Here is a 12,436-nt window from a genome sequence, read left to right as displayed (position 1 = left end):
CATAATCTCTACATCGACACATTTGACCCAGCACATAAAAAGACTCAAAGAAAAGAAATTATTTGTTGTTCTTTCATCAATCGACGGTTGGTATAGATCTAGATCAGAGTAGACCAAATCGCCATAAAGGAGACGATTTGAATTTCTCAAAGTTGCCAATCTAAGCCATGCCCAAAAATTCCCGACTAGTTCCTACTCGGAGTCAGTCCCTATGCTTACATACGGTTTCACATCATCACATTAACTGAAACCTGACATTCCTTAGTTCAGTGAGCAGACTTCAGAGTGTTCGAGGCATTGCCGATTGATCAGTGGAGAGGTAGCACATGATTTGATTTTGCACACACATGCCATCATTGTAAAGCCTATTTGGCTATTTCACGACCTTGTGCACATCATCTCAAGCCTTGTAAAGCCTCTTGGCTATTCCCGACGTCATTTGCCACAAGCCTTGTAATTCAAATCGGATTATATATATTGCAGTTCTACCTTCATCGTGACATTTCAGATTTTACTTGCCATAGTGTTTTGCAGTTGATTCAAACAGTGATCTTCACGACACTTTGAGTACTTTTCTTGCACCATGTCTATGACTAGCAACCTCAATCTGGAGGCTTTTGCTAAGCTAGACAACTCTAATTACGGCACATGGAAATAGCGAATGGAGACCATTCTTATACTTCAGGACAAATAGGACTATGTCAATGGATCTACACCTAGACCATTGGACGATCTAGCCAGTAGTAGCTCTACTCCACTTGTTGTCATCACAACACTAGTAGTGGGATCTCTAGCTTCACAAACAGTTTTTACACCTGTAGCAAATTTTGCCTGTGCTCGGTGTAGACCATTGGATGATCCAGCCAGCAGTACCTCTACTCTTCGCACAGGTAGAATGGGATAAGAAAGATAAGTATGCATATCATCTGATCAAGCAGAATGTGGAAGATGTCATGCTAGGATAGCTCAACACCGTCAAGACATCAAAGAAGCATGGGATATGTTTGTAGCTCTCTATGAGTCTAAGAACACTTCCAGGATTCTCACACTGAGAAATCAAATCAACCAGAGAAATCAAACCAACCAGGATTCTCACACTTAGAAATCAAATCAACCAGAGTTTCCGCAATAGTAGCAGCGAAATCAGTCATGCTTACATACTCAGGAGTAAAGATTATAATAATCAACTCGCAGTAGCAGGAGAGACCATGAATCCAGTAGAAATGGTTCAAGTCATCCTGAATGGACTAGGAGAGGGATACAAGAATCTAGTCCAAAGTATTGCCATTCAACGGCAAATTCCGACACTGGAAGAACTTCAGTCAGTGCTACTTGGTGAAAAACTCAGGACTCAGACCATTCATGCATGCAAAGGTCATTCTAATGATTAGGCATTCATAGCTTCATATAGAAGCAGAGACAGAGGTAGATCATTCTAGAGAAGTGATTATCATTAGCAACAAAGTCATCATTAGCAAAGTTAGAATCAGCATCAGCATCATCCTCAGTAACATCAGAATCAGCAAAGAGGAAATCATTCTAACCGAGAAAGATTTCAAGGACAAGGGAATGCATCCACCAACATGTCAAACATCCAATGCAACTATTGTCATAAGTTTGGACACTATGAAAGAGATTGTCGCACAACCAAGGCGGTCAATCCAACAACAATCGAGGAAATTTCCATGGAGTCACAGTTATTATGCAAATGAACATGGGAATATGTTTCTTGCAAACAAGGAAATGCAGAAGATTGATACAGTGTGCCTAGATACTGATTGCAATTTAAAAGAGGATTTCAGCTATCAAGTCGACCAAGCAGATCAGGATCCTTGGTACATCGATAGCAGTGCATCATCTCATATGACAAATCATGAGGAATGGTTCACAAGGATGAAACCATTAGAAAGTCAAAAGAATATCATCTACACATTAAATAATACACCAAATCCAAATCAAGGGACAGGCATTATCCCCATGAATAATTTTACTAGTATGAAAGGGTTGGTGAAAGATGTACTCTACATTCTTAAGCTCAACAAGAACCTCTTGTTCAGTAGGTCAAATGATAGAACACAACTACTGAGTCATCTTTGACAGAGATGAATACACTATCAGAGACAAATCCAAAAGATTTCAGCTAGTAGGAAAAGGAGTCAAGGAAGGACACTTGTACAAAATGCTAGCTACAGTACCAAATTTGCATGCCATGTTAGCTCAACCACAACAGATGCCACTATTCGCAAAATGGTACAAGAGATATATATGGTCATGTCAATTTCAAAATCTTGCTAGATCTCAGAAATCAAAATATGACAATTGGGATTCCTAAGCTATAGTTTCTTGGAAAAGTTTGTGAAGCATGCTACTTTGGCAAATAAAAGAGAACCAATTTCGACAGAAGTACCTCTCGAGCATGAAGTATTCTTGATTTGATACATACAAATGTATGGGCTTATGCCCAGACCTGCAGCATCAATGGTTCACTTAACTACTTGACTTTCATCGATGACTACAGCAAATATTGTTGGGTCTACTTTCTGAAAGAGATCTGAAGTGTTTTCCAGATTTCAAGAATTCAAAGCCATGGTAGAAAACCAGACAGGTAGAAAGATCAAAGCCATGAGATTAGATAGAGGAGGTCAATATATGTCTTCAACATTCATGAACTTTTGCAGAAGTCATGGCATTCGAAGACAATTCACTTGTGCGGATACTTCTTTGCAAAATGCAAGAGCTAAAAGGAAGAATGGGATAGTGCTAGAGCAATGCTTAGTGAGAAGCATCTTTCAAATCAATATTGGGCAACAGCAATAGCCACTGCAGACTACTTGCTTAATCAGCTTCCTACCGAACCGATTCAGGGTATAACACCTTATGAACACAAGCCACGCATTGGGCATCTTTGCATATTTGGTTGCATAGCATATGCCCACATACATGACAATCATCACAAAAAATTGGATGCGAAGTAAATGCATCATGGTTGGTCACAATAAAGAAAGCAAAGCAAACAAGTTATATGATCCCATCAACCGTAAGGTCATTATCTCCAGAGATGTAATATTCAATGAGGAATCAAAATGAAAAACCTCAGATACAAAGGAGATAAATGCACCGATTGCACAGTCATTATAGAAAAGGTTGATGAAGGAGAGCAAGAATTGCCAGAAGCACCCCAAGTAGAGCCACAGCAACTCAGACGGTCTATTAGGGAAAGTAGACCTCTAGCCAAATTGACATATGCTCAGAAATGCAAAGCAATTCAAGTTGAAACCACTAACTATGCTCTTATGACTACCATCATGGCTACAGAAGAGCCAGTGTACTTCTTTAAAGATGCAATAGATAAGCCAGAATGGCAAACTGCTATGAATGAAGAAATGGATGCTTTATATAATAATAATACTTGGGAATTATATGACCTTTCACTAAAAAAGAAGGCCATAGCAAACAAATGGGTATACAAAGTGAAGTACAATCCAGATGGAAGTATTCAAAGATACAAAGCCAGACTAGTTGCAAAAGGACTTGCACAGCAATATGATCAAGATTATGATGAGACTTATGCTCCAATAGCAAAGATGGATTCCATACGGTTCTTGATATCACTAGCGACACTCAGCAGAATCAACAGAGGAAATGTGTATGAGCTCGATGTCAAGAATGTATTTCTCAATGGTTATATAGATGAGGAAGTCTACATACAACAACAGCAGGTTATTTTGAACCAAGAAAAGAGAATCAGGTTTACCATCTCAAGAAAAGTCTCTTTAAAGCAAGCACCCAAAAGTTGGTACAGCAGAATCAACAAGCATTTTCCTGATTTGGGATACATGAAATCCAATGCAGATCCTACTCTGTACTACAAAGTTCAAGGGAAAGACATTACTATTGTACTTTTGTATGTAGATGATCTGATTATGATCGAAAGCAAGGATAGCTTCATCAAAAGGCTAAAACAAGACTCATCTCTGCTGCAAAGTTCGACATGAAAGATCTTGGACTTATGTACTATTGTCTTGGAATTGAGTTCTGGAGAGATTCAGACAGCACCTTCATGAGTCAACTCAAATATGTTGACAATCTCCTGAAGAAGTTTCATATGGTAGATTGCAAGATTGTAGCCACTCCCATGCAACAGAGTTTGAAACTTACTAAAGATTCAAAAAAGCCTACAATCAGTGACGGGCACTATAGGCAGCTCATCGAATCTCTTATATATTTGACTATCACATGACCGGATATCTATTATGAAGTGAGCTCACTAGCACAATTTATGACAAATCCAAAGCAATCTCACTAGAATGCATCCAAAAGAGTCTTGAGATACATCAGAGGTACAAGACCGTTTGGGATAGAGTACAGAGGAAGTCATCCACAGTTGCATGGATACTGTGACAGTGACTATGCTAGAGATCATGAGACTAAGAGATCCACACAAAAATATGCATTTTTCCTTGGTCAAGGTGCTATATTATGGTTTTCAAACAAACAACCAACTGTTTCTTTGTCTTCTGAAGTAGAATATAGACACTCACTACATGTGTATGTGAAGCTATACGGCTCAAAGGACTATTGTTAGAAATAGATTACTTTGATGAGTCAAAGCCGACGACAATATACTATGATAATCAATCGACTCAATCATTAACCAAGAATCCAGTATATCAATCCAGGACAAAGCACATTGATGTCAGAGAGCACTTCATCAGAGAAAGAGTGTTACTTGGTGACATCACACTGCAGCATTGTGATAGCAAAGAGAATGTTGCAGACATCTTTACCAAACCACTCGATAAAGAGCTTTTTAAGAAACACCGACAAGCTCTTGGTTTGATGCAGAGGAAGGAGATTCCCATTAAAGGGGTGTGATGGAATATAATGCCCAGTCCTTCTTCGATTCTCCAAAATCATCATCTTGAGAAAAGGCCTACTTTATGATGTTGATCTTGAGGGAAGGTGTTGAGAGACCACACTCAACATCATGTGATTACATGTGAATAGCATTAACACATATAGAGTGCTATAAAGAAAAGGGTTAGATGCCCTAACCCTAACCCTAAATGGGTTTGTATATATTCTACATTTTCAACTAAATCCAGTGTACAGTTAGTCATTTGTGGTGTCCTCTCTAACTATGCCCTCTCTCCTCATCTCCACTCTTCTCCTCTCCCCTCTTCATATTTTGTCACAACTAGTGGTACATCATGAGTACACACACAAGAACTTCATGCATGTAGACAAACATCCAATCCATACTTTTCACATGTGCTCCTTACAATTATTTACCTTCATCTTATGGCTATAGGGGACTGTCCAAATCTATCATGGCAACTAAAAGAGTCTTAGCAAGAAAGAAACCATCAATAATCTATGGTATATTAGGAACATATTTCACAAGTTCGCCATCCAAACCACACATATTCACAAGAATATCATAGAAAGTGAACCAACCAACTTGGCATCAAGTGACATGAGAATTATGTGGCAATAAGACCACAGTTTACCACTTCTTGTTTTTGTTCTAGCAGGTAGGCCATCCTCCGTCTCGATGGTAGCAGTGATCACTGTATACTATCCTTTCTCAAAAATACAGGTAACACGGCATCATAAACAATGCTTCAACTTGCATTGCACAATTGGTGTTGCATATGTATATGATTTGCAGAGCCCAAGGATAGCAAAACATATCCAAACACAAAACCATCTCAACAGATTTGGCAAACTCTGCCATTTTCTTACATGTGCCTGTATATGCAAGATTACAAGATAAACAAGATATACGTGCAATATATGATTTGGTAGAGCTGTAGGTAACTAACTCATATTACCATGTACAAATAGTCTGACAACAACTATACACTAATCTAGAAGTCTTGTTGTAGATAGACCATCAACATGCAGTACCTCGGGTGAATCAATAATGCCACCAAGCGACCTCTAGATATCCAAAGCATTCTATACTGAGTGAGTGGAGGTGCTACCCCCTCTTGAGCATTAGACAATGCTCCAACCAACACTCTACTAAGCCTAAAAGCTACAACTTAAGTTGGTGGCTCAAATTGAAAAGTAGAGTTGCATCAACAACTGAGGTGAAACTCCCAGTTCACCCTCCTCCATCCACATCACATCCAAATAGTGATGAGAAAATTCTACCAATGTGTGCCAATAACTGTTCTCAAATCAAGATCTCACCTTGTTAGTCTGTCTCTAGATGTTCCTCATGAGGCATATACTTTGGCACATCATGTGTTGTCACTGCACAACATCTTGGCTGAATTCTCTTAGCAACCACAAGCCTCACCTCCTGAGGGAGATGGTGATATCCCTCATCCTAGCATCATCCATAACAACCACTGGTCTCAATCCCTTGAGAAAGTTGGTGACATCCTAGGAACGAAACAACTGAATCTGGCCTTCGGGAATACCAAAAGACCATGAATAGAATATAACCATCAAATACCATAATTTCAGCCACTTAGGGAACTATTACAGCCAACCAAAAAACAATATAGCCAAACAAATAATCATAGAATATACACAAGGAGCTAGATTGCCCATGTCATGAAGCTAGACACTAGATTGGCCCTAAAACTTAGTGCCCCTTTTGGTATTTCTTTACTATATTCAAATGGCAAAAGATTACAGCAGATATACGTCTTTGATAGATAACCAAGAACAACCAATTGAATACCCAATGGCAAATTATAACTATCCCAGGAGCATAGTATCCAACCCACATAACAGCGTCCCCTAAAAGCAATGTGCCACTAACTGAATTTTCCCTCTGTTAGGGTCATAACTTTAACATATGAGAACACTCTACTTCAGAAAGATAGTGCCCACCCTTTTGTGGGTATAGGTCCATAGCCAAACATTTTGGGATGTTGAAAAATGTAATGGCCTTGAGGCCAAAACTAGCCTAAGTTAGTGTAGGTTAGGTTTAAATAGTATATAAGCCCACCTCACTCCCATTTTACATACTTTTGATGTGACATCTAATCCTATGTACTCTCCCTCCTTCCTCCTCCTTGCAACCTACACACTCTCTCTTCCCCAATCTCTCTCTCTCTCTCTCTCTCTCTTCATTCCCTCTTCCATCTGCTCTTCTACCCTCTTCTTCTCATCTACCCCTACCCCCTATTTTACAAAGCTCCGACCCTCAAGGTTGGGAGCGCTTGAAGGGAGAGCCCGTGCAAGTGCAAAGGTTCGTACTCATCACGGTCATGGATCTAGCACAGGCCTCCATTCCTAGGCACTGTGTTGTGGTAGATAGGTGCTGCAACATTTCTAAATCGGTGAAGCTCGTCAGATTGATGAAGCGCATGGTGGTGAAGTGCAAGGCTATTGGTCGAATAGGTTGGTCTGGCACTTGTCTGTTGGGTCAAAACTATAAGCTCAATTTGTGTCTTGCTGAAGGGTTGCTTACTTCTCAATGGTGCTAGGTTGGTCATTTACTAGCCCATTGGCTTGATCCTTTGGTTTGGTTGTCTACCAACTGGCTTGTTGCACAAGACCTTGCATTGGCATTGGTCATTGGGTGTCGCAACTTGATCATCAGGCAAATGGGTTGACTTGGAGCAAGGGAAAGGGAAAGGGTGCTTAAGTTAGGTTGGGTTGGGTTAGGTTAGGTCAAGTGAACTTGGGTTAAGTTAAATGGTGGTTAAGTTTAGGTCAAACTAACCCATTGTCCTATCTCTCTTAGTTGTCCTAGGTTAGTGACTTAGATGACTTATGAAACTAGCCTTCGAATAAACTAAAGGGCGATGAATGATTATTACCCAGCAAGTACTATTATTTCAGCCACTTAGAGAATATTTTCAGCAACACAAAGAGAACATAGAAAACACAACGGGGAGCTAGATTGCTCTTGCTCAAAAACTAGACTCCCAATTGGACCCAAAACTTGGTGCCCTTGTAACGGGAGATAGACTATCCTCACTCAAAACTAACTGCAACTGCAAGATGATGCACTCAATACACAAAGTGAGCTGTGGATGTGAGTGTGAGAATCAGAGGGAGAGAATGTAGTGGACCTCTGAAGAGGAAATAGATACAACTGAATAATGAATGCCCAAAGGGCTGAATACAACTATATGGAGGGATTGAAACCCTCACTACAAAACTAGAAGACTAGACTATCTAGAGGAGGTGAATCCTCACTAGATCCCTGAAGAGGCTAAGGCTACCCTGCTAGTTTGCTGCGAGCAGGCCTGACTGTTGCTGCTCTGAAAGCTTTAAGGCCTGAGGAGTGGATGAAGAATGAGAGCCAAAGGCTGCCCTTTTATAGGCTAATAGGTCAACCTGGCCAACTTGGTCAACGCCGACCATTGATCTTGTTGACTAGTCAATGCCAACCGTTGACCAAGTTGGGCACAAAAGTCAACGTCAACCAAAAAGTTAACACATTGACTTTTGACCAAAAAGTCAACTACACTTTTTGACCTACGGTGACGTGGTGCTGACTGCCTGTTGACTAATTGCTGATTGCTGATTGCACAGGGCTGCTTGAACGGTTGTATGGACGTCTACGTGGCCGTTGACTTGGTTCTACATAGAGTCTAGACCACCTCATATGCAGCTTGGACAAATTTATGTGGAAAGATGCTATATGCCCAATACGCACATGGGTTTGCGGGGCAAGTGGGACAATAATGTTGCCTTGTCAAATCTGCATCATGCTTACATGGTCCTACCGTATGAGGTCAGAGACAGATTTTCTTTCTTACATTACGACAAGGGCTTGGTTGGGACAAGTGTGTGGTAGACACTTAAAAGCTAGTTTGATGAACCAAGAATCCTAATGAGGAAGAATGGCTCTTGGATTAGTTTTCAAAGCTGTGAGGCCCCAGCAATACGTGCTGCATGCAGCAGCCCCCACTGTGAGGGACCTAACCCTGCAGTGGGCCTTTTATTGTGAGAAATGACCCGACAGAGGATACGCATAGCGGAAGACTGATAGAATAGCCCAAGAGCTCACACAGTGTGGTGTGGGGTGTGGAATCACAAACTTCTTAACTTATGTGCATTAAATAGATGTGCAGACTCATCAATAGACAATGAACCAACTGGATAGAGAAACCACCAAAATAATATATTTCCATCCAAAGCTATGGACACAATACAAAAAAGAGAGATCCAGAGTCCCACCAATGGTGGGGTCCTCTGATCTTACCACAAGGTACTTCTCCTATCTGCTGGCTATCTCTAGACTCGAGCCCGCGTGCTCCACCTCGAGCATCTGTAGACTTTCCATCCAGAATGGTTCTCTCTACCTTACTAGTTGTAGATCAGCCTAGGTAGGCAGCACTTACCAGCTCAGTCTGCAGCCCTCTTTAGGTCTCCTTCACCTCCCGGGAAAAGGCCCAAGGAAGCCCTGTCTACTGCTCCTGTCTGCTATAAATCTACTGCTCCAGAGAATATGATGATCACAACACCTTGCTGCCCTAGAAGATAGCCAAGGTCATCCAATCCACATCTCAATTTATACTAGATGCTTGTAAATTTCATCTTTACTACAAGATTAATAAAACTGGCTCTTCCAACAGCCTCCCAATCATCACACTATCTATCTACATGGATCAGATCTAAAAGTTCCTCCCTAATATAATCAATAGAGTTATTTAGAGCAGCCAACACCCAGTCTATTGGTAATATGCTGTTAATATCAAAGTACAGGTTTCCTGTGTAAATCCAAGTATGTTTGGTTACAATATTCTTTCATATGACAAAACAACTTTGAGTAAGAGGATAAGAGTCTCAAACCTACACATTTCGTACATGAATGGATGACATCTCTAAGGCTCAAAAGATATTAATCTGAATGTGTCAAACCTACACATTTGGTATCCATGAATGGATGACAAATCTAAGGCTCAAGAGATATTAATCTGAATGCTTCACTGCATAAAATGATCATTCATGGCACCATGCAGCGTGTCCACCAATTCATGAGTAGGCATTAAAAGGCACAAAGAATGCTCATCGCACTCTTTCCTCCCAAATCTATGCAAGATATAATTTGTATCCTGCAGTCCTTGCTCTTTAAGAACTCACTTCTTGTAACCTATGCTAATGCTAACATGGCTCTACAACTCAATGTGACTCCTGTGAGGAGGGTAAAAATAAAGCTAATGTTGCAATGCACAGCAATGTCACTTCAACATATCAGTCACATCAATTCAGAAAGCAAGTCAAACCTGAGCATACCGTATGCAAATTATCCTGAACAATGTGCAAATGTTGCTATACTCCATGCATATCCTCTTAAAATCAACAAATACACTGCATATTGTGTAATGAGATAAACGTTCTTTAAATATATCACATAGCATGCTTATGTTATCAATCAGAACCACAAGAACAAACTCAATAGCCTTAAATATCACTTTCAAAAACCTTCCTTTCGACGATTATTGGAAAAAGTATTTCATATGACCTGTAAGAACTCACATACGAGTCTTACCCACTAAAACATACCAATCTTACCCAATGCTCCATATTCTAGCATTGACAAATCTAACAAGTCACGCTCTAGGCGCGCTCCAGATAGGAACAGTCCAGGTCACTGTCAAGCCCACATTTTAATTTGAAACGGACATATCTATATTTCTAAGAGCATGACATTTATCTACAACCTCTTGTGTATGCTACGCCTAAGTCCCGAAACTATGATCGACGCTTTCAATCAGACTCGACCGTAAGTAGGCGCAGTTACTCTAAGTGCTCCGGTCACTGAGGTAGGAAACAGATGATCCTATGTCTGCCCCGCCTATGTCCTCGCTTTGCCACTGAGGGTGTAACTCCTCAGTATCCACTTTTTGCCATCGGAAGCCTCTCTCGTGCAAGGCATGGAAACACTCTGTGGTGCTTGGTCGCAACTCGTACGCCAAGAGAATTTGCGTCTTGCTATCGCTCAAATCTAAGAGAGTTTTGCATAGCTGAGGCATGGCAGCGACATCATACAAGACATCGGACATGAAAATAAAATCAACAGGAGGGGCAACGTCAGAGCAATCCTCTCCCCACTCCAGTGGCTGCACTCTGACACTCTCACTCAACCCATTCTCACCCACATTCCTCCGAAGCCCGGGGACAAGGCTAAGTCGGTCTGTCAAGACAACCTGTGCTCCAAGCACTGCAGCAACCATACCAGGGAGGCCAGTGCCAGCACCCAGCTCGACGACACGCTTATCTTGGAAGGATCTGAGAGGCCAGGAAGGGGTTTCAAGCCAGTGGGCTAAAACAAGAGAGCAATCCCAGATCCAAATGCCTGCGAGAGATTTTGCAGAGACATCATCGAACATATCATCATGTTCGCACACCATCAGAAGTCTTCCCGCGATCTCCAATTCACAGCCTGCTCAGATGTAAGCGTCCCGAGCAATGAAATCTATAAATTTCCAGCTCGGGATCTAAATTTGAATCTTCTGCCAAATGGTACAGCTCTCCATGTTTCGCAAAGTTCAAACTTTTAGGCAGTGCAGCCACGTGTCATGTGCTATTTGTGCAAACCGGTCTTAAACAAGATGAGTAGCATGACCCGTCTACGACGGGTTAAAGACCCGCTCGGTTGGGTCTCAAAGTGAGATCTTAAAATGTTTGTAATTTCTAGCAATAGAATTTCAAGTTTCAAAATCCTCCACCATAGGCACCACTTGGCTTGGCTCTATGCTCAATTTTACCGAACTGTTCAGTTAGAAGAGCGACCATGTGATGTTGATGGAGAGGCAAAGCATTTGCACAACCCCCACCCCCCTTCTTGGAGACACACAAATGCTCTCTCTCTCTCTCTCTCTCTCTCTCTCTCTCTCTCTTCCTTTGATTGTGTCCCTCATGATGCACACGCACATGCACTAAACTCTCTCTCTCTCTCTCTCTCTCTCTCTCTCTCTCTCTCTCTCTCTCTCTTTCTCTCTCTCTCTCTCTCTCTATATATATATATATACATATATATCTCCATTGCAAGTTTGCTAGAATTCTCGGTCAAAGCAAGCAACATCTCAGTTTGTCAAAGGAAAATAAGAGTTCTATGTTGGCAATAATCCATGCACTGTCTTAGAACATAATAACGATTAATACAAAAGGAATGACAACCAAAAAGAGAAATAGCAATTCTATGTTTCTCAACTCGATGGAGCCCATAGCAATATAATAAGACAACCGTTAGACTGCTAGGCTACCTAATAAAAGCATCGCATGAATGCTCTACTCGAGTAGGAATAGTGGCTCAAATAGAGAAAGGTCAAGTGGATGATTTAAGAATGTATGGAAGGTCCCCTCATGAAACATGAAAAAGAGTATAACATCCGAAGATCTTAAGAGCTAAGTATGAACTATATATAGCCTATGTTATTCCTAAAAAGTGCTCATAAGTGACCTAATGTTTTGGGGATGTGCAATACCTCGAGCTACATGTAGCTTCACTCTAAAG

At 41.0% G+C, this 12,436-nt stretch overlaps 1 protein-coding gene across 1 annotated transcript; it reads right to left on the bottom strand.

The window, feature by feature from the left end:
- Nucleotides 1-10,479: 10,479 nt before the first annotated feature.
- LOC147900672 (uncharacterized) lies at nt 10,480-11,353 on the bottom strand. Its single transcript, XM_087376294.1, has one exon. The coding sequence runs from the start codon at nt 11,328-11,330 to the stop codon at nt 10,722-10,724; it is 609 nt and encodes a 202-aa protein (XP_087232420.1). The 5' UTR covers nt 11,331-11,353; the 3' UTR covers nt 10,480-10,721.
- Nucleotides 11,354-12,436: the final 1,083 nt, after the last annotated feature.

Source organism: Dipteris shenzhenensis, chromosome 6 (genome assembly GCF_047967505.1).
Source record: "Dipteris shenzhenensis isolate YYH24624 ecotype China chromosome 6, Dip_SZ_1.0, whole genome shotgun sequence".
Classification (NCBI taxonomy): domain Eukaryota; kingdom Viridiplantae; phylum Streptophyta; class Polypodiopsida; order Gleicheniales; family Dipteridaceae; genus Dipteris; species Dipteris shenzhenensis.
Note: the sequence above shows the minus strand (reverse complement) of the source record. Positions and strands in the feature narration are given on the sequence as shown.